The 27,808-nt window shown below is 41.4% G+C and overlaps 1 protein-coding gene across 1 annotated transcript; it reads left to right on the forward strand.

The window, feature by feature from the left end:
* The first annotated feature begins 9 nt into the window (after window positions 1-9).
* LOC133650841 (serine/threonine-protein kinase 3) lies at window positions 10-27,808 on the forward strand. The gene is made up of 11 exons (XM_062048532.1): window positions 10-203; window positions 511-591; window positions 672-800; window positions 885-999; window positions 10,011-10,175; window positions 12,094-12,261; window positions 12,333-12,470; window positions 12,577-12,702; window positions 12,787-12,988; window positions 19,586-19,800; window positions 24,676-27,808. Exons 1-11 carry the CDS (start codon window positions 181-183, stop codon window positions 24,832-24,834), a joined length of 1,521 nt encoding a protein of 506 aa, XP_061904516.1. The 5' UTR covers window positions 10-180; the 3' UTR covers window positions 24,835-27,808.

Below are 27,808 nucleotides of genomic sequence, written 5' to 3' on the forward strand. Positions count from 1 at the left end.
GAAGAAGAACTGCCGAGTGTCCATCACCTGACGAAGGCACGGCTCGAGCTCCTCTCGCTTTTCCACCTTTTTTTCAATTTTTAACAACAACGACGACGATGTCCACAGAGTGATCATAGCGGCTAAAACAACTAAACATCCGTCCTTTGCGGAATTTGCATAATTTGACATTTGGAAACCATGGAGCCATCCGCCCCGAAAAGGTTTGTCTGCTGTTGTTTGTGTTGATCCTAGCTTGTAAAGCCAATCATAGTCGATAGCTGCCAAGCTAGCCGGTAATGCTAACACTAGTTAGCTTCGCCGGTCTTTCCCACTTTCCATTTATGTAAGATAAGTAATTAAAGTTTATAATAATGTGTTATTTCAATAAACAGTGCGTAATTTTTGCATTAGTTGTGCGTTACAGTGATGCGACTGAAACAACGGGAATCAACACTAAGATACTAGTTCAATTCTTCGACTTGATTTTTCAGTGCTGTGTATTTCATTGTATTCGTCTTATTCCAACAGCAAGCTGAAAAAGCTGAGTGAAGACAGTTTGACCAAACAACCAGAGGAAGTGTTTGATGTTCTGGAAAAGCTGGGTGAAGGGTGACTGCTTATTTCATCTAGTTAAACTTTGTAATAAATGTTACACGGTGCTTTGACTTGTTGTGTTGTGTGTGTTTTAGCTCTTATGGAAGCGTGTTTAAAGCCATCCACAAGGAGTCTGGACAAGTTGTGGCCATCAAGCAGGTCCCCGTGGAGTCTGATCTACAAGAGATCATCAAGGAGATTTCCATCATGCAGCAGTGTGACAGGTAAGGGGGAAAAGGAAACTCCATTTTATTTTTAATTGCACATGCGCTGTTTATTAAACTATAGTACTGGTTTACATTCCACAGCCCTTATGTAGTGAAGTACTATGGCAGCTACTTCAAGAACACAGACCTGTGGATTGTCATGGAGTACTGCGGAGCGGGCTCCGTCTCGGATATCATCAGGCTGCGTAACAAAACAGTAGGTATCCCTAGCTAACGGTGGATTGTGAAACATGTTTTCCCATACGTATGAATGTATATAATCTGTGTGCGTACGAGTGTAAGAATAAGCCGCAACCATCTACGTTTTGGACAAATATTATTTTGTACATATACTGGCTGCTCAGGTCAATAAGACGCAGGTGTACACATTCAGGGTATCCGCGGGATCTTAAAAAGTCTTTAATCCAACAATTTTAATTTAAGGCCTTAAAATGTCTACAATTCTCCTAAAATCTCATAAAAGGTCTTAAATACTATTTTGAAATGTCTTAAACATCTATTACCGTTACTTTTATTTAAAACATTCATAAACTTCAGTCTTGGTTTTAAATGTTTCGATATTTGAGGACGCTATAACGTAACTACAAAACGGAACTAAAGTACTTGTAGCAGTTTGTTATTCTTATAGCCAGACCTGTGTTTACTTTCGTATCTGACGGTTTCGGCTACAACTGTTGCCTTCTTTAGAGGTTGTCACTTGATGAGTAAACACACAGGTCTGGCTGTAAGAATAACAAATTGCATAATTTTTGCAAGACCTAATAAACCTTTTTTGAGAAACTTAAGTAGGCTACCTGTGCTGCCCAGACAGAGTTTACCGAGCACCATCAGCACAGTATGCTGCGCCACTAATAAGGTAAGACTTTATTAGTAGCAGTATAATAACTGCAAGCCAAGACAGTGGTACATGAGTGCATATCCATGTGTGACTGATGTTTAATCATGGACATGCAGCACACACAGGTAAAAGGAAACCTACACGCACACAACAACTAAGGAGTAACTGCCGCTCACATCCACTTGCCTCGCCCACACACATAACCACACAAGCGCTGTGCGTTTTTACAGTTTAGCAAAGCAGCGGAGAAAATGTAACGGAAGCCCACAGCAAAGCCGAAAGACTTGCATAATATGGGTAAGTGCAAGTTCAACGATTTGTGGCTCCGGAACAATCAATTTAATGCATGTTTTGAAGCCGGTGGATGGAGGAGGGAAGCGTTTGTAAACATTGTGCTGAAAGTGAATGGAATGATAATGTAAAAGTCAAAAACCCGGGATATGTCCGTGTCAAAAGATGCTGAAACACCACAAACTCTTACACAAGTAAACAATGATCAACTTAACCCCGCAAAGGAGTGTTATGTGCCAATTGCTGAAGGAGATCAATATGAGATGTTTACCAGTGAAATCATATTATTATTATATACAGTTAGCACAGGCTAATTTCTCTGTGCTAGTAATGTACTCACAGCGGTACAACTATAAAAAACAACAACATAAACCTCTATTATTTATTCCAATAATTTCAGGTCAGCTTCTCATCCCTAATCTTCTCTCCAAGATAATACAGCAACTGACATTAAAAGATATACAGTAGAGATGTCCGATAATATCGGCCTGACGATATTATCGGCCGATACATGGTATAATATGTAATATCGCAAATTATCGGTATCGGCTTAAAAAAGTAAAATTAATGACTTTTTGGAACGCCGCTGTACGGAGCTGTACATATCCAGTAAAACACGGACATAGGGGGAAGTACAGAGCAGATGCGTCTCCCAGTCAGCAGCCCCTCCCCTTTCCCCTCTCCCACACACAACACAGGACTTGACGACTGCAGCATGAGAGGTTTACTGGCGACGCTTGATGACTTCATCAAACCGCCGCGAGTGGAGCATAACATCAACAAGAGTGTGTTGTTGCCAGCGCTGTAGCCGTGGCTAACAAGCGAGCTCGCTCGCTGACTGACTAACGGCACCATGTCTATGGTTTGGGATTATTTTAAAGTGTGTCTGACGGATAAAAAACTGGCAATTTGCAATGACTGCAAAAAGTTGGTTATGCGAGGAGGAACCAAGACGTCTTCCTTTAATACGAGCAAGTTGATCTCCCACCTCTTCAAGAATCATAAGGAGATACACGATGAATACAAGCGGAAGATGGATGAAAAGCAAACACCGAAAAAAAGTAGTACCACACAGTTGTCGCTTAAAGACTGCGCAGAGAAAAAACAAAAATACAACAAAACCACCCCAGGGCGAAAGCTCACGTTGTGATCAGGGACAACGCACACAGTATGGTAAAATCTACGTGTTTTTTTTTGTTTGATTGAAACTTTTATTAGTAGATTGCACAGTACAGTACATATTCCGTACAATTGACCACTAAATGGTAATACCCGAATAAGTTTTTCTACTTGTTTAAGTCGGGGTCCACGTTAATCAATTCATGGTAAAGTTCATGGTGGAGTTTGGTGTGGCTAGTCTTCCCTGCATGGCGCACACTTTGCAGTTTGCAGTGAACGGAGGTGCCCTGTCTCAGCCAGAGCTTCTGAAATGCTGCATTGACTGGTAGGCCACTTCAAGTACTCACCACTCGCTTGCAGCACATTTTTGTTACTCATACAAATACGTTAGAGCAGGGCAGATTGAGCCCAGTTTATAATTTCCTGTTATACAGTATGCCAGACAGTCGTGCACTAAAGGAGGACTATTTTATTGTTTACTTTGTTACTGTAGTATATTCTGGACTAAAGCGGTGTGCCTTCATTGTTTTTGTAGCTGTTGTTTTGAGGCATGTTTAAATAAAATAAAAAAATAATGCACTTTGTGAAAGTCAAAAGTATAGTATTTCCCATAGTTGTCGTGGGTATCAGGATTATCTCAGGGAGAACATGTCCCAAATTAAAAGATGCTGTTTTGAGGCATGTTAAAAAAATAATGCTCTTTGTGACTTCAATAATAAATATGGCAGTGCCATAACTTTAGTTGAAGTTGTTCTCTTATTTTGGTTATTTGTTACATTGTTTAATGCATCCAGCGGGGCATCACAACAAAATTAGGCATAATAATGTGTTAATTCCACGACAGTATATATCGGTATCGGTTGATATCGGTAATTAAGAGTTGGACAATATCGGATATCGGCAAAAAAGCCCTTATCGGACATCTCTAATATACAGTAAAGTTGTCTGTTTTGTGTTTACACTCAGTTTATGGTGAGGTAAGGAAAGCAAGGAATATTTGCAAATGTTTTGTCATGCTTAATAACTAAAAGAAAGTCCTGAAAAAACAGGTAAAAAGTATCCATACATACCAGATACAAAATGAGCTGAGCAAATTGGAATGTTATCTACATTATTCACATCCAAATTCTATTTGTTCTGTTTAAGGCTTGCAAGCCATAATCGCTGTCTTTCTCTTTAGACAATCGCTCTGTCTGCACTCTCTGTTTTTCACAACTTTGTGCAGATACAGTAGTAGTACTGTAGATGTTTTTAATCTGTTTGCTCAATTTTGAGTTGCATTCACTTGACGTCACGTCCGGCTCATTTTATATGTGAGACTCGAAGTGGTGGGCCAGCGAGCGTATGTTGTCATAGCGTTCTGAGCGGCATTTGTCTTTCTCGAATAAAAATGCCTTATATTTGCGTTGTTTTAGACTGTTGGAATTATTCAAATCGCAAAAAGGATAAAAGTTTATTCAGAGTTCCTCGAGAGGTAATCAAGAAAGGCGAAAGTTGTCAAGATTTTATGAAAGAAAACAAGAACAGTGACAAGCACTCCAAGGGAGCAGATTGAGCCGAAGAACGCACGAGTTTGCAGTGATCACTTTGTTAAAGGTTTGCTTGATATACTTTTAACGTTTAGTATTTCCCATTTAAAAGGGAACTGCACTTTTTTGGGAATTTTGCCTATCATTCACTATCATTATGAAAGACATGACGATAGATGTTTTTTTTTTTCTCTTTGCATTCTAAATATGAAATAAATGTGATCAAAAGTTTGCTTACAAAGGAGCCAATGGGAGCCGTTCAATTTTGTCTGTAGAGCCTCTAAAAACATCCAAACCCCTCCATTATGGTTTTATATACATGATGTAAGTATATATGTAGTGTAGTAACAAGCACATTTCTAACATTTAATATTTACGTATTTTGATCATTTTAAGCAGACGCGGCACATTAATTTAAAAAATGCATTAGGACTTTTGCTTTATCACTGACCTCTGCTCACTGCAGACTTTATGAGAGCCAACAAACATAACAAAACATCACTTACTGTGTAGGGATATAACGGTAAACGGTATAATGATAAACCGCTGTAGAATTCCATACGGTTAGTAATACTGTCTAAAAAAAAAAAAATTTAAAAAAATTTAAATACTTGTTTTAGATATATGGATAACGTTTATCTATAGCCTTTTTATTAGACATTACAAATTACATGATGGTATTACGTTCACACCCCACCCCAACACTGCTTTACCTAACAATCAGTAATCATGATTTCAATATTGATAAAAATAATCTTAATTATTATTTTGGCCATAGTCGTGCAGCCCTACATATAAGATAGATCCTATATATGAACACTATTTTTATCTATTTAGACAAAAAGTGCAGTTACATCTTATGGCCATCCGGTGGCATCTTTCAAAATGCTTACATTGTTTTTTATTTTTGAATCTCCTATGTCCATAAAGTGTTTTTTTGCACAATTTTCACATTTATTTTAGTTATTTATGTTTTTTTTTCTGCCATATTACTTTATTTATAATGCTTTTGTTGCTTTCATATGCGCATTCAATTTCTACTTGAGGTCTATGAAACCGTGTTTTTTATCTACAATAATGTTTGTCCTACAAAGAAAATCATTTTGAATGTGTCGTTTTTTAAATAAAACTTGGTTAAAATATGTCAGTATAAACACCACGGACATTAAAAAAAAAGTCAACAAAGACTGTCAGCCATCCGAAAACTTAAAGGACTATACGTTGCACCTCATCTCCTGTTATTACTTTCCCAAAGCATTGTTCAACCCATACTTCTGTACTGTTACACATGTTTTTTCACCATGATTTCTGTAACCAAATCATGGTGACTCACACGCATTACAAACATAGCAGGTAAAATCATCGGCCTACCCACACCCAACATTTCAGATTTAAACCACAGGTCTATCACTCGACTGGCAAACACAATAGTCCAGGATATCACTCACCCACTACACCAATACATCATCCCACTACCATCAGGGCACAGGTAACCATCAAATTCCGGAGGGCCCGCCTCAGGAAAAGCCTGATCCCTGCAGCTATAGCCGCCCTTAACAGCAGGTTAACAGCAGCACCTGTCTGACAAGCCCATAAATGTGTTTGTCATATATGATGTATTTTTGTTATTTTTGTTTTGTGGTGTGTAGTGTCTATTGTTTAAATGTACGGCAGTGACAATGAATTTCCCCACGGGGACCAATGGATCTATCTAATCTAATCTAATCTAAATATATATATATTTTTAAATTGAGCACATTTTGAAATTCCGCGATAATGATAACGTGATCATTTTGGTCCAATAACCGTGATTTTCATATTTTCATACCGTGACATCCCTGTTACCGTGCAAGGTTTGCTATCATTAGGATGCCGACTGCTAGGATGTTCATATATTCCCTTTTTAGATGAAAAATGTCTCATAATCCTCGCGAAGAAAACGAAGTCACGAAATGTAAATGGAGTATTGTTGGTACTTTGAATAGTTATTTATTGGATTTTATTGGCAAAATAGTGGAGCTCCTATTGACTTTTATTTGCGTTTATTTAATACTTGGAATGCATAAGAAATATAAAAAATCCATATGCCATGTCTTTCATAATGGTTGTGAACAATAGGCAAAATTAAAAAAGAAACCTTGCTCCTGATGGGTGGTGGTTAGGGCCTTGCATGGCAGCTCCTGCCATCAGTGTGTGAATGGGTGAATGTGGAAATAGTGTCAAAGCGCTTTGAGTACCTTGAAGGTAGAAAAGCGCTTATAACCCATTTACCATTTGTATTTTTTGTCCGTATGGATGTGAAATGGTCTTAAATTATACTCCATTATGGTCTTTAAAAGGTTTAGAGAAAAAGCGCTATATAAATATAATTCACTTCACTCCACTTAAATTTGACTTGTTGAAATCTGCAGAGACCCTGAGATTGAAACATTAGGCACTTGTGTTTATTCTCAAATACAACAAAAGACAGTGGCTGTAACACGGCATACAGTGTCATACAATAATCTGAAGTAGTCTTCTTTGGTGCGCGTGGGTCCGTGATGAGGGTGAGTCCATAAAGCGCTTAATGGCTGACTAAATGATTGTGTGAGTGTGTTTGATTTAATGTAAAGAAATTCATTGGTCCACTGTAGGGATGTAACAAAGTAAAAATGTCGTATCACGGTTATTGTGACGAAAATTATCATGATTATCATTATTATCGCTGTATTGTTGAATGTGCACAAAAAGTACTTATACACACACTGAAATCTTTTAACCAAGTTATTTTTAATAAAATAAATAGACACATTGTTGGAAAACCCACTATTTTTAATGTTTTGTTTCTTATGCTTCACATATAGTGTTTTAGTCTTACTATTTTATCTGTTGTAATGGCTAAGCTTTTATTATTTTAAATATCTGTGCATAACAAAAAAATCTATTATCACAGTGTAACCTCTGTTAACAAACAAAATTGGTTCGAACAGGGGTCGTAAATAGAAATGTTTGTATACTGAAGCTAATGTCTCCATAAGTGTGTGAATGTGTGTGTGAATGGGTGAATGTGGAAATAGTGTCAAAGCGCTTTGAGTTCCTTAAAAAAAAGGTAGAAAAGCGCTATACAAGTATAGCCCATTTACCATAAGAAACAATTTAAACATGAATAATGGGTCCCTATTTTAGTGAAGGTTTGTACACTTTGAACGCAATATAAAGTGCTATACAGTACTGTTTATCAAACACAACAATTGGATGATGGATCAATTTTGTATTCAATAAAAAAAGGTTAAACAACAACAACCTACTATATGCTCTACTCTGCCAAGACGCGCACAGCACACACACAAAAGCCACTATTGTGCCATCAAACAAAAGCACAAATCGGAATTTTGCAGTCGTTCACAATACTTACTGTAATATCAAGCTGTAACGACATTGTTATTGTAAGAGTGAACACTGAGGAACTGTTTTTCTAGCGCACTTAACACATCGGTGTGCTACGGCATTAGCCATGAGCTAGCTACGGCGAGAGATCAGCTAGCTTCCACGTCAGCACCCGAGTCGCGGTTGAGTTTGTAATGCACAACACAATGTGATGAGACACCAATCTGTACTGATTGAAAACCATGAACAATCCTATTCGAGTGTCTGTAAAGTTTTAGCCCACACTTCATGTTTTGTTTGTACACAGCTAGTTCGACATCGTATGTAGTTAAGTTAAAGTGCAATGATTGTCACACACACACTAGGTGTGGCGAAATTATTCTCTGCATTTGACCCATCACCCTTGATCACCCCCTGGGAGGGGAGGGGAGCAGTGGGCAGCAGCAGTGGCTGCGCCCGGGAATCATTTTTGGTGATTTAACCCCCAATTCCAACCCTTGATGCTGAGTGTCAAGCAGGGAGGTCCCATTTTTATAGTTTGGTATGACTCGGCCGGGGTTTGAACTTACAACCTACCGATCTCAGGGCGTTGTGATAACACGCATGACGTGCTGCGTGTATTATAATCAATATTAAAGTGACTCACTCGATGGACAGTTGTGCACTTGGTTCAGCTGGCCGGGGACGTTTCCAGTTGATTTTGGGTAATCAATCCATTTCTGGTGGCACAGCTTGGCTCCAATTTCCAGATTTACAGCGTCAAAATCACGCCAACCTCACTCTCTCGGCTTCCGTCTTTTCCAAAGTTTTACTCTCTTTTCGTGCTGGCTTCTGTAAGCAGCAGTTCATTCTCTCTATATTCAGGTTAAAAAATATAAGGTTATGAATCCTCAAGTCGCCACCTCTTAAACCGTCACCCAGAAAATATATTTAAAGCTAAACGACAGTTTGTGAGGTATTTACATTATTAAAAATTAAATTGTTAGTTAACTTTTCTTAGAAACAGCATTTTCCAAACTGATATAAACAGCTCCACTGGGGAGGACACTGCTTCTCCGAAAGTAAAAGTTGAAAGACACAAAAGTGAACATTATTGTTTTAACATTAGATGTTTACATCATCACTTTAAAGACACTCAACTGTAAGTTTTTTTTATTATTTGCTTTAAACAGTACTTGTTCCTGGACAATTATTTGCATTGAAAAAATACATGTTTGTAGTAATAAATGTGATTAGAACATTTCAGCATTATGTTTGTGTTCAGTTACAGTAAGTGTGTTTATCCTAAACATTCCTGCCATTTCATTTTATTTCAGTTTTTAAGTCTTAATGTTTGGGGGGGACGTATAGCACAATAAAATTGTACCGTGGCCCTAATACTCGTACCGTGACATTTGGATTCTGTTTTCATTCCTATCAGACAGCAATGTGTCTATATAAGTTTAGATCTAGATGTAGTTTCTTAATTGGGAAAAATGTTAATGTCTCTTGTTTTTGTGTTAGCATTTATGCTAGCAAACTGGCTTCAGTCAGTTCATGAGTCAGAATGCATATATGAATCACGTTTCTCTGATCATTCTAATTTAAAATGGTAATACTAACCGTTGGAAGTTTAAACGTGGTTGCCATTAATACCGTTTATCATTACATTCCTAGTCCACAGTGACTAGAGATGTGCCGGCAAGATGTGCTCTTTAACCTGGAAATATCCATAAATTATATGTCCGCAAATTACAGTAGATAGAACAGCTACAGTATGAGAGGATGGTGCCGGATCCAGACCATTTCTCCCCCAAAATGGTGCCACCGTGCCCAAGAAGAATAATTTTGTCTGAGTACTGGCACATATTTTTGTCATGTCCCCACCTTAAAAGAGAAATAGTGACCCAACACCATTCTCTCAGACTGGACTAATTTGTCTGTGAGCATGAAGCTTTGTCAGATGAGAGACGCAATGGTTTTCTAAGACAACCTCAATAGTCCAGTTCTGATCAAGGATACAATGACCTGGATGAGTGAAAAATATTCACATATAAACAACATATAAAAATATTCCCCTACCAGCTGACAGAGGACGAGATCGCCACCATCCTAAAGTCAACCCTCAAGGGTCTGGAATACCTACACTTCATGAGGAAGATCCACCGAGACATCAAGGCTGGAAACATTCTACTCAACACGGAGGGACACGCCAAACTCGCCGACTTTGGGGTTGCCGGGCAGCTAACGGTAACACCCGTTTTATTGCCGTGAATCAAATGATAAGTTTAGGAGGAGCTTTCCAGCTGGTGGTGATTCGGCTCTGATGGTGGGGGAGGATGCCGGACAGACCTGGCAGGCCCAAACGCATAGTGAGGGTCTGCTGGGAACGTCTGGCAGAATTTCTAATCAGAGAGAGTTTCAATTCCTACCTCTGGAAGAACTTTGAACATTTTACGAGGGAGGTGCTGGACATTGAACCCGAGTGGATAATGTTGCCTGCCTCTTGAACAGGACTCCTTTTGAAAAATATTTTTTTAATCTCAATGGGATTTCTCTTGGTTAAATAATAATGGGATGTTGTGGATCGGTGGAGGGAATACTTCAAAGACTTCCTCAATCCCACGTACATGTCTTCCATGAGGAAGAAGTGCCTGAGGACTCTCTGGTGGGCTCTCCTATTTCTGGGGCGGAGGTTGCTAAGGTAGTTAAGAAGCTCCTTGGTGGCAGGGCCCCGGGAGTGGATGGGATCCGCCAGGAGTTCCTTAAGGCTGTGGATGCTGTAGGGCTGTCGTGGTTGACAAGACTCTGCAGCATTGCGTGGACATCGGGGGCGGTGCATCAGGATTGGAAGACTGGGGTGGTGGTTCCTCTATTTAAAAGGGGGAACCGAAGGGTGTGTTCCAACTATCATGGGATAACACTCCTCAGCCTTCCCAGTGATGTCTATTCAGGCGTACCTGTAGAGGAGGCTGCGCCGGATAGTGGAACCTTGGATTCAGGAGGAGCAGTGGGGTTTTCGTCCTGGTCGTCAAACTGTGGACCAACTCAACACTCTTGGCAGGATCCTTGAGTGTGCATGGGAGTTTGCCCAACCAGTCTACATGTGTTTTGTGGACATAGAGAAGGCATTCAACCGTGTCCCTCGGGAAGTCCTGTCGAGAGTGCTCAGAGAGTTTTGGATCCGCCTGATTGTGGCGGTCTGCTCCTTGTATGATCTGTGTCAGAGCTTGGTCCGCATTGCCAGCAGTAAGTCGGACCCGTTTCCAGTGAGGTTTGAACTCTGGCCAGGGCTGCCCTTTGTCATCAATTCTGTTTACAACTTTTATGCACAGAATTTCTAGGTGCAGTCGGGGCGTTTAGGTGATCCGGTTTGGTGGCTGCAGGGTTAGGTCTCTGCTTTTTGCGGATGATGTGGTCCTGCTGGCTTCATCTGGCCAGGATCTTTAGCTTTCACTGGATTGGTTCTCAGCTGAGTGTGAAGCGACTGGGATGAAAATATGCACTTCCAAGTCAGAGTCCATGGTTCTTGCCTGGAAAAGGGTGGAGTGCCATCTCCAGGTTGGGAAGGAGACCCTGCCCCAAGTGGAGGAGTTAAAGTACCTCGGGGTCTTGTTCACGAGTGAGGGAAGAGTGGATTGTGAGATCGACAAGCGGATCGGTGTAGCGTCTGCAGTTATGAAGACCCTGCATCGGTCCGTCGTGGTGAAAAAGAATCTAAGCCGGAAGGCAAAGCTCTCAATTTACTGGTCGATCTACGTCGCTATCCTCACCAATGTTTGACCTTTCGGTTATGACCAAAATTAGTTTCCTCCATCGGGTGGCAGAGCTCTCACTTAGGGATAGGTTGAGAAGCTCCGTCATTCAGGAGGAGCTCAGAGTCAAGCCGCTGCTCCTCCACATCGAGAGGAGCCAGATGAGGTGGTCAGGGCATTTGGTTATGATGGTGATTATGAGGTGCATCCGACCGGTAGGAGACCACGGGGAAGACCCAGGACACCGTGGACAGACTATGTGTCCCAGTCGGGATACCCCGGGAAGAGCTGTACGAAGTAGCTGGGGAGAGGGAAGCCTGGGCTTCCCTGCTTAGGCTGCTGCCCCCGTTACCCGACTTCGGATAAGCGGAAGAAGATGGATGGATGGATAAATGATAAGTTTTCCCCTGTAGGACACCATGGCCAAGAGGAACACTGTGATCGGAACCCCATTCTGGATGGCTCCGGAGGTGATCCAGGAGATTGGTTACAACTGTGTGGCTGACATCTGGTCTCTTGGCATCACATCCATCGAGATGGCAGAGGGCAAGCCTCCTTACGCAGACATCCATCCCATGAGAGTAAGTATTTTTCTTTCTTTTTTTTAGGTAATGTACCTCAGACATAACACCGCCCTCTTCTCACCTCACAGGCCATCTTCATGATCCCCACCAACCCTCCGCCGACATTCCGAAAGCCGGAGCTGTGGTCGGACGAGTTCACGGACTTTGTCAAGAAGTGTTTGGTGAAGAATCCTGAACAAAGAGTCACCGCCACACAACTCTTACAGGTAATTTTGGAATATATAGCATAGTAAAAACTAAAGTAAATGCACTCCTACTTGATGAAACATGGTGAATTTGAAATCTGATGCTTTTTGTTTTGTGGATGTCCAGCATCCGTTTATCAGCCAGGCCAAACCAGTCACCATCTTGAGGGACCTGATCACAGAAGCCATGGAGATGAAGGCCAAGAGGCAGCAGGAGCAGCAGCGAGAGCTCGAGGAGGAAGAAGACAATTCTGTATGTTCAGTTCACTGGCTGATGTCCAGATGTTAATTCACAAAAAAAAAATGGCCTACTTTTTCTTCTTCTGGTGTCTCGCAGGAGGAGGAAACTGAGGTGGACTCTCACACAATGGTGAAGTCAGGCTCGGAGGGCGCGGGCACCATGCGAGCCACCAGCACCATGAGCGACGGGGCGCAGACTATGATCGAACACGGCAACACCATGCTGGAGTCGGATCTTGGCACCATGGTCATCAACAGCGATGACGAGGAAGAAGAGGAGGACCAGAGATCCATGAGGAGTGAGTTCATGAATAATCTAGACGAGGGCTGCACGATTTTGAGGGGGGAAAAAACGCAAATGAATCGCAAGCGCAATTTTGGGGGAAAAAACTAAATTGAGATTGCGATTCATTTGCGATTCTTATCTTTTTTACACATGAATGCATAAAACTGCAAAAATACTGTATTCAGTTATTTCTACAGTTAAATAAGGTGCTTAGAGTGATGCACAGAGTGGGACCTTTTTTCTCCCTGTTTGAAGCAGGAGACAAAGAAAACAAACACACACAGACCGCAATTGATCGATGCCAGCAAAGTATTTCAACATAATTTTCATTTATTGTTTGGCCCAGGCCTAGTCACCTAATACTTTTTTCAAGGTGCAAGTATAAGGTTTGTTATTAACTTCCTGACTGCCTCCACTGCAGCGCACACAAACTTGCGGTTTCCTTAAACACTTTTGATTGGCCAGGAGGCAAAGGATGCGAGGCTCAACAATTCTGATTGGTGAACATGTCTCTCACTCATACGCTGGTGACAACGGAGAAAAAATGGGGCAAAAAAAAACAAACTTTTTTTTTATTTTATTTTTTAAAAAATTAAATCAACATAAAAAACACAATATATACATTATATATCAATATAGATCAATACAATCTGCAGGGATACAGTCCGTAAGCACACATGATTGAATTTGTTTATGAAAAAAAAAAAATGAAAAAAATAATTACTCTCCAACCCCCGCCCCCAGGTCCGTGGGACTAATTTTCAAGCGTTGACCGGTCCGCAGCTACAAAAAGGTTGGGGACCACTGCTTTAGTGGATTTAATACAGTCTTGGCAAGCTGAGCAACGATTGCTGTGGTCTTTATACATTCACATACAGCATACAACTTTCGGTGGATGAATAAGACGGAGAAGGAGTAGAGTTGGAGAAAGTTATAAATGTAAACAAACCGCTGTGTCACGGTCCACACAATTATGGTGCGTTCAAGGACCGCCTAAGCCAGTAGGACAAAGGGGCACTCGCCAAACACTCTCATCAGTGAAGCATTAATTAGTGAAGAAACACACACATGCAAAAAGGTGGGCTTTCTAACTGTGTGTGCGTGTGCGTGCGTGCGTGTGTACTACAAAAAGAGAAAATAATAGTTAACATTAATCATCCATCCATCCATCCATCTTCTTCCGCTTATCCGAGGTCGGGTCGCGGGGGCAGCAGCCTAAGCAGGGAAGCCCAGACTTCCCTCTCCCCAGCCACTTCGTCCAGCTCTTCCCGGGGGATCCCGAGGCGTTCCCAGGCCAGCCGGGAGACATAGTCTTCCCAACGTGTCCTGGGTCTTCCCCGTGGCCTCCTACCGGTCAGACGTGTCCTAAACACCTCCCTAGGGAGGCGTTCGGGTGGCATCCTGACCAGATGCCCGAACCACCTCATCTGGCTCCTCTCGATGTGGAGGAGCAGCGGCTTTTCTTTGAGCTCCCCCTGGATGACAGAGCTTCTCACCCTATCTCTAAGGGAGAGCCCCGCCACCAAATTAATTTCGGCCGCTTGTACCCGTGATCTTGTCCTTTCGGTCATAACCCAAAGCTCATGACCATAGGTGAGGATGGGAACGTAGATCGACCGGTAAATTGAGAGCTTTGCCTTACGGCTCAGCTCCTTCTTCACCACAACGGATCGATACAGCGTCCGCATTACTGAAGACGCCGCACCGATCCGCCTGTCGATCTCACGATCTACTCTTCCCTCACTCGTGAACAAGACTCCGAGGTACTTGAACTCCTCCACTTGGGGCAAGATCTCCTCCCCAACCCGGAGATGGCACTCCACCCTTTTCCGGGCGAGAACCATGGACTCTGACTTGGAGGTGCTGATTCTCATCCCAGTCGCTTCACACTCAGCTGCGAACCGATCCACTGAGAGCTGAAGATCCTGGCCAGATGAAGCCATCAGGACCACATCATCCGCAAAAAGCAGAGACCTAACCCTGCAGCCACCAAACCGGATCACCTAAACGCCTTGTCTGCGCCTAGAAATTCTGTCCATAAAAGTTATGAACAGAATCGGTGACAAAGGGCAGCCTTGGCGGAGTCCATTAATCATAAGTAAAATAAATAATTACAAAAAAAAGGAACCACAGACAGCTGCATTCCTGAATTGCCTTAAAGATATATAACAAGCAACAGCACATAGAAGGCTCATCATCCACCCACATCGTAGTTGTGTTTTAATCAAGGTTAATTTGGGAATCAGTCTCTCCTACATATCTCTGAAAGGCACCCCACAGTTCTTGAAACTTTGTAGAACAACCATTCAATGTCTGCCTAATCTTCTCCAGTTTGAGAAGATACAGAACATCTTTAATCCAGCGGGTGTGGCAAGGAGGCGCTGTTGCTTTCTAATTTAACACAATGAGTCTTCTAGCCAATAAAGTAGTGAATGCTACAAGATTCTGTTTGGATTTCCTAAGGGTACATGACTGAGGTGCTACCCCAAATAGCAGAGTGGGACCAAGTCATTGTTTGGCAAGTCATAAGTAAGTCTCAAGTCTTTGCCCTCAGGTATCGAGTCAAGTCCCGAATCAAGACAGGCAAGTCCCGAGTCAAGTCCAAAGTCAAGACTGGAAAGTCTCAAGTCAAGTCTCCAAGTCCTGCGTTTTGAGTTTCGACTCCTTTCAAGTCCTTTTGACCACAGACTATATTTACACAGATTGTGTATGCTTTTAAAACGCTGTATTTATTTATTAAGTGAAGTGAAGTGAAGTGAATTATATTTATATAGCGCTTTTCTCTAGTGACTCAAAGCGCTTTACATAGTGAAACCCAATATCTAAGTTACATTTAAACCAGAGTGGGTGGCACTGGGAGCAGGTGGGTAAAGTGTCTTGCCCAAGGACACAACAGCAGTGACTAGGATGGCGGAAGCGGGGATCGAACCTGCAACCCTCAAGTTGCTGGCACGGCCACTCTACCAACCGAGCTATACTGCCCCAAAACAAGTGCATTTGAATTTGCAGGAAAAAAAATAGTGCTGACATTGCACTTCATAATAGCACTATTAACCAGTCATTTTAAACATTTAACTCATTCCTTTACAGAATAAACACATTTGAAAAAACAAGTCTTATTTGCACAAAAGTGTTAACATTGTATTTCCATGGCATATTGCATTGTAACTAGTTCCACAGCAGTTTCTATCCTGTTCTTACCTTATCTCATTGATCTCATCTCATACTGTATGTGTGTTGATGTGTGCGTGCACATGAAAAACATAACGAATACATGAACAAAACAATGAACAGAGTTGTACTTTTTAGATGTCAGGGCCCTATGCAATATGTACACATATTCTTAATATAGTGTACATTTTACTGGCCTTTATTTGACTATGTTTGTCTTTTTGTAGGTGGCTAAAATATGCGGTGGCGCTGACCGCCGTCTAACGTTACGTTATTGTGTGTGATACATTGACTAACGTAACGTTATGTATAGGTACCTCATGCAACCCTGCTTAAAAAAAATTAACTTGACAAAAAGTATGAATAAGGTAGTGAACTGCAGTGGACGCAACAGATTGCCGTGTTTGCAATAACATTATAACGTTAGGAGTGAGTTTACAGCTTCACTGATTTAACTACACAGCAAATAAAAGTTACGTTACTTAGCCAATAAATGTTAGTTTACATTCAAAACTTACCGTTCTTTGTGCAACTTCAAATGTCGAACGAAGTTGGAAGTTGTTGCGTCTCTGTTTGTAATCTTCGAACCGCATGTTTTGCATACTGCAATTCGTTTTTTATTGACCAACTCATAGTTTTTATACCCGAACGGAACTCTTTGGTATCATTTTTTCTCACTGCCGCGTTGTTTGACAGCTCTTCTTCGTTGGTTGTCCTGCAATTTGATTAGATGCATGCTGTCGGATGAAAACAATGTGGATCTAATTTGATTGTATGTTGTACCGACAGCACACATGCTGACAGACAGCACACATGCTGACAGACACACACACGTACACAATGAAAGATACGGAGCGCTCCTGAATAACTTTTTAATTTTTGGGTTTGGGGAAAGTAGCAAGTCTTGTCAAGTCAAAAGGCTCAAGTCCAAGTGAAGTCACAAGTCATTGATGTCTAAGTCGAGTTGCATGTCTCTTTACATTTTTGTCGAGTCTAAAGTCATCAAATTCATGACTCGAGTCCAAGTCATGTGACTCGAGTCCACACCTCTGCCAAATAGTCCACGGACAGGATTTGGTTCAAGCCTTTCGCCAGCGACCACAGACAAAGTGTTAAAAATGACTGTCCAATAACTGTTCAGGGATGGGCAGAGCCAAAACGTATGTATTAAATTAGCTAGAGACTGGGCACCGACCACACGATACAGATATTCCGTCATACATTTTCGCTAGTCAAACCTTTGCATTAGCTTGCATTGGATGAGGCTGTTTTTTGTACAAATAGAAGACTTACTTAAAATCTCTGTCCAGCTATTTACTCAGATAAGGTCACTCCTAAATCCTCCAAAGTGACTTAATTGAATATAGAGACTCAGGACGTAAAAGAAAAATTTGGTTATAAATATGTGTAATTGATCCTTTTAAAGTTGGAAGCGGTGTCAGAAACACATCTAAAACCGTGTCAGTCGGTAAATTTTGAAATATGGGTAAAGCATCACGAACAAAACTGCGGATCTGTAGAAATCAAAAAGAAAAAGTGGTAATTAGGGAGTGAAAAGTTATCACAAAGATGCTGGAAAGAAGCAAAAGTGTTGTCAATGTATAAATCTTTAATGTTTTTGATCTCCAGACTTGACCATCTTAAAAAGGCACTATCGATCAGAGAGAGAGGAAAAGCATGATTAGCAGTGATGAGTGCAGACTAGAAATAGTTTGCAAACCAAAATAGCGCTTAAACTGAACCCAAATCCAGAATGAGGTTTTTACGATTGGATTTTTCTTAAAAGCGGAAGTAGAAGAGGGGATGGGAGAGTGAACCAGCCCTAAGAGATACCGGTTTAGTTGAGTTAGCCTCCATAACCAGCCATAATGGGGGAGGATCAAATGCTTCATATTGCAGCCAATATTTAAGAATTTTAATGTTGGTGGCCCAGTAGTAAACCCTAAAGTTTAAAAGTGCTAATCCTCCTGATGATTTGGGTGTCTGTATATATTGTTTACGTAACCTGACAGTCTTTTTTATTCCAAATGAGGTCTAAAATCTGACTGATTATAAAATCTGATTTACGAAAGAAAGACTGAGGGAGAAAAAGCGGTATACACTGGAGCAAATAGGAAAATCGTGGAAGTATATTAATTTTAACAGAGTTGACACAAGCCCCTGTAGATATAGTAAGTAAGGACCAGGGATCAAAATCTCTCTGGATTCTGGACAACAGTGTAAAAAAGTTGGCTTTATAAAGTTCTGCAAGTGTGACCTGGATGCCCAGGTCACACTTACTTGAGGGGCAAGTTTCACATACTTGCCCCTCAAGTATGTGAAACTTTGAGGGGCAATTTTAAAGGGAAAATTGTGCAGAGGATATTTGTTAGTAGCAGAAAAGCCCGAAGAGTACTTGCAGCCGTATGGAGAGGTCCGAGACATATAAAAGGAGGTCATCTGCGTAGAGAGATACTTTCACCTGCACATTGTACCTACATATACTTGTAATAAGCAGATTGGCGCAAAGCGCTATTGACAGAAACTCAAGAGCAAAAAGCAATGGGCTGAGAGGACAGCCCTGTCGCGTAGAACGATACAGGCAAAGGTATTGGGATATAATATTATTTGTCCTGACTGAGGCCACTGGGGATGAATAGAGAAGCTTAACCCACAAAATGAAACTATTACCGAAGCCGAAGCTCTCCAGGACATAAAATAGATAGTTCCACTCCACCCTGTCAAAAACCTTTTCTGCATCCAGAGAGATCACTGTCTCTTTGGTGTTGGAAGCAGGCACATTGGACAATATATTGAAAAGCAGCGAGCTGGGACAAGAAAATGCTCTCGAATGGTTCCATAACAGCCGCGATCTCTCCTCTGACAACGGATTTAAGATTGTCTGGGATGTCAGCTCGCATTTCGTCTAACTTCCGACTAATGCTTCAAAAAAGAGCAGAGTCGACGACCGACTACTCCATGATATCTGGATCCATAGACACGCAAGGCTTAAAACGGCCTGCCTTGTCGGATTTCCCTTGGCCAGACTTTGTGGAATTCCCCGGCATAATGACAAGAAAGAAGCTGGGCATGACAGGTTAGTAAAAGTATTGTAGAGTTGATGCCTGGAGTTAGCAAAAGTGCCAATAAAACATAAAAAAGGTTCATTTCCATGGAGCCCCCGCTATGCACACCCTACACCGTCCATACTCAACTGGTAGTTCCAGGCTTGTTTTAAGATGTGGTTCGAAAGCCTGCAGAATCAGGGTTTTGTTTTTTTAGATGTTCTATGAACTTCACAAGTGCGGAAAATGATCGTGTTGTTTTTGTTTGTTTTTACATTTCACTGTTTGAACATCTTTAAAAGTCGTTTTTGCATATTAGGCAACCTATTTAAGCTGCTTTTAAAACACAACCTTGATTTTAAAAGTTAAAAAGTCCTATCACCTTGGTTCCACAGGACACGCCACCCCCCAGCAGCCCTTGCGTCCGTCCTTCATGGACTACTTTGACAAGCAGGACTCCAACAAGGCGGCCCTGCAGCAGCATCAGAACCAGCACCAGCAGGAGAACTACAACCACAACCAGCCTCAGGAGCAGCCCGGCTACCACATCCAGTCCAAGAATATATTCCCCGACAACTGGAAGGTGCCGCAGGACGGCGACTTTGACTTTGTGAGTCAAACGCTCACTTTATGCTATTGTGTTATTCAGTGCACTGCCGCTATTTAGTGTAGGGATGTTACAAACTGGGTTTTACTCTGCCGATTCTGATACCGATCATCCATGCGTCAGATTGGCATATACCATTAAATGTATTAACTGTACATTTTTCAATGTTTCAAGTTTAACAATCTAAAGACAATATTTAAAGGGGAACTGCACTTTTTTTGGAATGTTGTCTAACATTCACAAACAATTGTTGTGTAAATAAACGTGAACAAAAGTCAGCTAACAATAGATCCAATAGGAGTTGCTATATTCCGCCTATAAAGCGCTCTAAAAAAACAAAAACCTCCATCAATGTTTTATACACACGCTGTAAGTATACATGTAATGTAGTAACAGGCACATTCATAATAACTTGTAATATTTACGTATTTTGCTCATTTCAAGCATACAGGGAAACATTAATTTCACGGATGCATCCCAACATTCACTTTTCCCTTCAACAACACTACTGATCATGGCAGACTTCATGAGAGACAACAAAGACCACTTTGGGAAAAAATATGATCCTGAACCTTATGTTTTTGACCCTGAATATGGAGAATGAGCTACAAGTTTTAGAAGCTGTGTGCTTAACAAATCCAACATTAGTGTAACACAAAGCATGCAGCATTATTGCTAAGTGCTAAACAAGAAATACTAACTACAAACATAATAAAACAATCTTACAGTACAATGTCTGCTCTAACTAGATTGCTGACTGATTGGATGTTCATATCTTCCTGTTCAGATGAAGAATCATAATTCTACCGCAGGTAAAAAAAATTAATAAATGAAAATGAGCGTCTTTTTGCTTCTTTCTCGCCATCTCCGGGTATAAGTTGAATGTCAAAGTTGACTAACTTCTCGGTTTATGGCTACATAGATAGATAGATAGATAGTACTTTATTGATTCCTTCAGGAGAGTTCCCTCAGGAAAATTAATCATTCTACTATAAAAGTGAGAGGAATGGTTTATAATTTAGCACAAACTTAGCAACTCAGAGGCAATGAATCAGAATCAGAATAGTTTTATTGCCATTGTTTGAGAACGGGTTCACAAACTAGGAATTTTTCTTGGTGCAAACGTGCGACATAAAACACATATTTGGTATAAAAAGAGCTGTGACTGAGCTATCAGATAGACTTAGAAGGGATTCAAGGAATTCAAGGAGCTGCTGTTAGGAGTTCTTGTTCATTTGCCTGATGGCCGAGGGGAAAAAACTGTTCAGGTGGCGGGAGGTGTGGGTCTGGATGGAGCGTAGTCTCCTGCCTGAGGGGAGAGGGGAGAATAGTGTGTGTCCAGGGTGAGAAGAGTCAGCTGTGATCCGACCCACACGCCTCCTGGTCCTGGAGGAGAACAAGTCCTGGAGGGATGGGAGCTTGCAGCCAATCACCTTCTCCGCAGCAAGTACGATGCGTTGCAGTCTATTCTTATCCTGGACTGTGGCGCCGGGGAACCACACTGTGATGGAGGAGGTCAGGATGGACTCTATGATGGCTGAGTAAAACTGCACCAGCATCTCGGTCGGCACCTTAAGTTTCCTCAGCTGCCGCAGGAAGTACATCCTCTGCTGGGCCTTCTTGATGAGGGAGCTGATGGTCAGCTCCCACTTGAGGTCCTGGGTGATGGTGGTGCCCAAGAAACGGAAGGAGTCCACAATGGGGACGGGGGTGGGAGAGTCAATCAGGGTGAGGGGGGATGGTGGGGCTGTGACTTTCCTGAAGTCCATGATCATCTCCACTGTTTTCTGGGCGTTCAGCTCCAGGTTATTGAGGCTGCACCAGGACGTCAGCCGGTCTACCTCTCTCCTGTAGGCGGACTCATCGCCATTCGAGATGAGCCCGATGAGGGTGGTGTCATCCGCAAACTTGAGCAGTTTTACGGATTGGTGACTGGAGGTGCAGCAGTTTGTATACAGGGAGAAGAGCCAGGGGGAGAGTACACAGCCCTGAGGAGTACCAGTGTTTGTGGTTCGACTGTCCTAGACAATCTTCCCCAGCCTTACGTGCTGTCTTCGGTCTGTCAGGAAGTCATTAATCCAACTGCAGAGGGAGTCGGGCACGCTGAGCTGGTAGAGCTTGTCTCGTAGCAGTCCAGGGAGGATGGTGTTGAAGGCAGAGCTGAAGTCCACAAACAGGATCCTAGCGTAGGTTCCTGGGGAGTCCAGATGCTCCAGGATGAAGTGGAGGGCCAGGTTCACTGCATCATCCACAGACCTGTTGGCTCTGTAGGCGAACTGCAGTGGGTCCAGGAGGGGGGCGGTGATGTCCTTGAGGTGAGGCAGGACCAAGCGCGACCGGCCTGTAGTCATTTAGTCCTGTGATCCGTGCTTTCTTGGGGACAGGGACAATGGTAGAGGTCTTAAAGCAGGACGGCACGCGGCATAGCTCCAGAGAGGTGTTAAAAATGTCAGTGAAGACAGGAGCCAGCTGGTCCGCACAGTGTCTGAGAGTGGAGGGGGAGACACCATCCGGCCCGGGGGCCTTCCGCGTATTCAGCTTCAAGAACTGCCGGCGTACATCCTCTTCTTTAATGGAGAGGGTCTTTACAGTCTTATTGTGTTTTTGGAGTCCTGTGATGTCATTGGAGTCCTTTGAGTCCTTTAACTCCTTTATTGATGTGCTGGCATTGGTGGGGAGGGTGATGGTGGGGGGAGCATGGCTTTGATGAGCTGAAGGCCGTTCATGACGACAGTAATGTGTGTTGAGGCCCTGAGCGAGAGTCCGGTCATTCAGGGCCTGGGGGGTTTTGGGCTTATAGTTCGTAAGGGCCCTTAGACCTCTCCAAACTGCCGCAGAATCATTGGAGCGGAACTGTTCCTGTAGACGGTTAGAGTACACAGATTTTGCTTTCTCCACTTCCCTGGTGAAGTGGTACTTCGCTTCTCTGTATGTACTTTGGTCCCCGCTTCTCCACGCAGCCTCCTTCTTCTTGCGCAGCTGTCGGAGCTTGGGTGTGAACCAGGGCTTGTCGTTGTTATAACAAACCCTGGTGCGCGTTGGAATGATGCGCGCCTCATTGAACTGTATGTATGAGGTCACAGTGTCCGTATACTCGTCCAGATTGTTCGTGGCCGCTCCAATTGCCTTCCAGTCTGTCGTTTCCCAACAAGTACGCAACTCGTCCACAGACTCGGCGGTGAAACACTTAATGTTCCTCATAACAGCATGCATACAATGCAGCAGCTTACTGGCTCAATATACCAATATAGCTGCATAAACTAGTTACCTCTTGTGATTACAGTGCGGCTAAAAGTAGTTTATGCGTTAGCGCTTGTAATACCAATATTGCTAACACTTGGTTAATAACAGGTCACGACAGGTAAATAAGTATTGTTGGCGGTTTTGGGATGTTTTTTAGGAGGCTTTATAAGCTGTATCGTGTACTCCCATTAGCTGCATTGTTAGTCACCTCGTACTTGCTGTATATTACGACTTAGAATGAATGCATAAAAAAAGATAAACATATGTGTTCTTGTCTTACATAAAGATTGTGAATGATACAAAATTCCAATAAAAGTGCTGTTCCATTTTAAACTAGATTCAAATAAAAAACTAACATTTAATTCAAAGTCCTGTGTTAAGAGAATTATTCCCTAAAATTTAAAATATTAATTTTTAAAAATTGAGGAAAAAAAAATCGACTAAAACTTTAGTGTCGCTCTTATACTGATGCTCCCCTTGGTATCGACACCATCAATTTATGGACCGATCTGCCCTCCTCTTGCTTGTCGTTTACTGACTGCGACAATGCAGACACACAACACTTGCTGTTGTATTATCCTCTCTGTATTTTGTTAATTTCATGTCAATAGCTGCTTATTTTCTGCTGTAACGCACTTCCAGCTACACTTCTTAAACTTTACTAAGCACTTATTTCTAGGTTTTGTATAAAGCTAGATTAGTGGCTAGTTTAGCTCTCGGTGTGTAACATGTTTAGCCTCGTCCTCTTGTGATAACGATACGAAAGATACTAAGAACTGCAGTTCATTTTCCTTGATGGCATATAAATACCGCATACTTGCCAACCTTGAGACCTCCGATACCGGGAGGTGGGGGGTTGGGGGCGTGGTCGGGGGTGGGGCTGTGGGCGTGGTTGGGGCGTGGTTAAGAGGGGAATATATTTAAACTAGAATTCACCAACTCAAGTATTTCATATATATATATGTATATATACATATGTATGAAATACTTGACTTTCAGTGAATTCTAGCTATTTATATATATATAATATATATATATATATTTTATTATACATATAAATAAAATAAATACTTGAATTTCAGTGTTCTGGAGGCTATCCAGTAGATGGCAGTATTGTCCTGTTTAAGAGTGTCACAACATTGCTGTTTACGGCAGACGAACTGCTTTACGGTAGACTAAACGTGACTGCTGTTGTTGTGTGTTGTTACCGCGCTGGGAGGACGTTAATGAAACTGCCTAACAATAAACCCACATAAGAAACCAAGAACTCGCCCTCGATCATTCTACAGTTATGACGTCATTGGGCAGGCAAGCTGTTTATATTGTGGGAAAGCGGACGTGAGAACAGGCTGTCTCCACTCAGGTCCGCATTGAGCTGGAGGGGGCGTGGCCTCCAGCTCCGGCTGAATACCGGGAGTTTGTCGGGAGAGAATTTCTGCCGGGAGGTTATCGGGAGAGGCGCTAAAAACGGGAGGGTTGGCAAGTATGAAATACCGGGAGACTATATAGAAAAAGAGTAAGCATGAGGGGATCTGCCTTTGTGATCGGCATTAAAACTCATTCATTTGCAATGGCGATATTATTTTTTACGAAAATCGGCTGATACTAATTGAGTGGTTTTCTTTTTGTTCACAGTTAAAGAATCTGGACTTTGAGGAGTTGCAGATGCGCCTGAGCGCCCTGGATCCCATGATGGAGCGAGAGATCGAAGAGCTGCGGCAACGCTACACGGCCAAAAGGCAGCCCATCCTGGATGCCATGGATGCCAAAAAGCGGCGGAAGCAGAACTTTTAAGGGCCTCCTGTCTCTAAATCTGTGGAGCCTTTTTTGTCCAGTCTTTAAAAGAGAACTGCACTTTTTTTTAATCTTTGTCTATTATTCACAATCCTTATGTAAGACAAGAACACACATGCTTTTCTTGTATTTATGCATTCTAAATATTAAAAAAAAAGTGTGATCAAAAGTCCGCTTAAAATGGAGCCTATAAGAGTTGCTCTATTCTACCTATAAACTACTTTAAAAAACATCCAAACACCTCCATTAAGGTTTCATATACATGCTGTAAGCATATATGTAATGTAGTAACGGGCACAGTTATAATAACATTTAATATTTATGTATTTTGATCATTTTAAGCATACGCGGCGCATTAATTTAAAACACTTATCACGGTAACTTTTTTTCCCCACTACATCACCGATTACTGCTCACTACAGACTTCATGAGAGCCAACACACATAATAAAACATCACTTACTGTGCAATGTCTGCTGTCATTAGGATGCCGACTGTTCAAATCTTGTTATATATCCTTTTTGATGAAAAATGACTCAAAATCCCTGCAAAGAAAAGGTGGGTGGAACTAAGCTACTTTTCGTGGCGTTTTCGCCATGTCCGGGTTTAAATCGGCCATAAAAGTCTACCAACATGTCGTATTACATCCTCAGCCTTCTACTATACAGATGAGGGGCATGATTTTCATTTTCATTGGCTTTTATGGGCGGATTAGAGGACCTCCCATTTGCTCTGCTGTAAGCGGACATTTACTTACGTTTGTTTATGAGTTAAAATGCATTAAAAAAATTAGCATCATGTCTTTCATAAAGATAGTGAACAACAGGCAAAAATTTTTTTAAAGTGCAGTTCCCCATTAAGTTTTTCTCCATTTGAAGTCCACTGAGGAAGGCGCTTCGTCCGGGAGACACTCATACAACCGCTTGATTGCTTCTATTCTCATCCAGGTATTGTTCCACTATTTGGCATTTAGTGGAAACACGACACAACACAGGTTGTGTAGTAGCTGTAACAAGAGCAACACGTTCATCCATGACCAAAGACAATCAAAAATAGTATTGATGATGCCTTAAAACATCTGATTCCCCACATGGAGCTGGAATGAGCATGTGGATGATCAGGACTTCATTTTTTTCCTTCTCAAATTGCACACAAAGATCTTAAACCTGACCTCATCAGTTTACGTGCCTACACCAATTTCTCGTTTTTAAGCTTCTCCACCCCTACATAAACAAAATATGTCACATTTAACTCCAATTAATACCAATTTTTTTTTAAATGTGCAACAATAACAGTTATGTTAAACCACAGCTGATTTAATCTTTTTGAAGTGCACTGTAATGTGCCGAATGAGGCAAACTGGACTTGAACGCCACGTGCAGTTGACATTTTGGGCTTGTTTTTTTTTTTATTAAATGAAGAGACTGTTACACATGAATGTTTTTCAACCCGCGGTGTGGATCAGCACACACTGCAGACCAAGTGGCTTTGAAAAGACCTGTTACATTATTTAATCTTTATCTGTCACTTGCATCAGGGCTTACTCACCTTTTTTGTGTGTTTTCCGGTCTTACAGATTTAGCGGCTGCAATCTAAGCATTGGAACTTTTTTATTTATTGTTGAAAACATTTCAGTAACACCGGTTTGCTATATAATCACTGATTCATATTAGTAACTTTTGTTAACTACATGCGGCTTTGTTGCTTGTATGTATATCAAATGACATTTTCCCTGCACAGACTTTTTAATTTAAAAACTGTACAGTATGAAACACCAATTAGCATTATTGCATTTAAAATCCACATTTTATTTTTCTTTCACCACTAAATGAGAAGAAGTTTGAAATTGAAGCATCTTCTGTCAAAACTAGTTAATTTATTACTTTTTTGTATAAAGTGCATGAAATAATAAAAAATACTCTTAGTTAACCTCAAACGCAGTGGGTTGTTTACTTTTGTCTTATGTTTTTGGTTAATAGATCATAAACTGCACTTGAGACTAGTTTAACCCATGTCCCTCGGGCCCAAACGGGCATTACATGAGTTCCTTTAGGGATTTGATTGTCCATTTTGAAGGTTAGTGGTCTAAAATGTTGCCAGAAAGTTTTTATATTTTATATATATATATATGGTACATTATTTTGCTTTTTCTATGTAAACTGAGCGAATCTCATTCTTGCTGATTGGAAAATTATGTTTTGGTGCATTGGGGTTGTTAGGCCTATTTTAGGGAGGCTCAAACCCCCCTAAAATGTTCTTAAGCCCCCCTAAATAATTTGGTGTTTAAAAAAAAAAAAAAAAAATTTTTTTTTTTCTTTACAAATATTCATACATATTCATTATAAAGTGGCCCGAATATGAGTTTAAATAAATAATCATATAACCTGTCATTATTCACTCAGTTTCCCCTCACTTCATAGCTTAATGTAGAGAGCCTCTTTAGTGCGTCGGTATCCAATCCATTCCACTTGTTCATATAGAATATGCCCACATCACTCAAAATCCAGTCCGCATTTTCTCTGCGACCTTGCTTGCCGTCCTGCAGGTGTACGAAGCACATTAGCACACAGCACTGCAGAACAAGAACCTTGTGTCTGCAATTGTAAATAATTTAGTTTTTAAGTTTTGCGTTTCTTGTAGAATCTATATAAAGTAATATACATTAGCCATATATATATAAATATATTATATACAAGCCAAATTATCCCGATGCAGATATTACTTTAATTCAAGTAATGAAGTAATATTTCCAGGGCTTGAATTTACAACCATTTTAGTCGCATATGTGCCCAAAATGTAATCTGTGCAACTTCAAAATATTTGGTTTAAGTTTTTCCGACTTAAACAAGTTGAAAAACTTATTCGGGTGTTACCAGTTAGTGGTCAATTGTACGGAATATGTACTTCACTGTGCAACCTACTAATAAAAGTCACAATCAATCAAAAAAACAATGGGAACAAACAATTATTGTATT

Source organism: Entelurus aequoreus, linkage group LG05, assembly GCF_033978785.1.
Source record: "Entelurus aequoreus isolate RoL-2023_Sb linkage group LG05, RoL_Eaeq_v1.1, whole genome shotgun sequence".
Lineage (NCBI taxonomy): Eukaryota > Metazoa > Chordata > Actinopteri > Syngnathiformes > Syngnathidae > Entelurus > Entelurus aequoreus.

Coding starts and splice junctions, on each gene's coding strand:
- LOC133650841 (XM_062048532.1), top strand. CDS start 181: ATGGAGCCATCCGCCCCGAAAAG. Junction 1,000..10,010: donor TCAGGCTGCGTAACAAAACA/GTAGGTATCCCT, acceptor TTCCCCTACCAG/CTGACAGAGGACGAGATCGC. Junction 19,801..24,675: donor AGGACGGCGACTTTGACTTT/GTGAGTCAAACG, acceptor TTTTGTTCACAG/TTAAAGAATCTGGACTTTGA.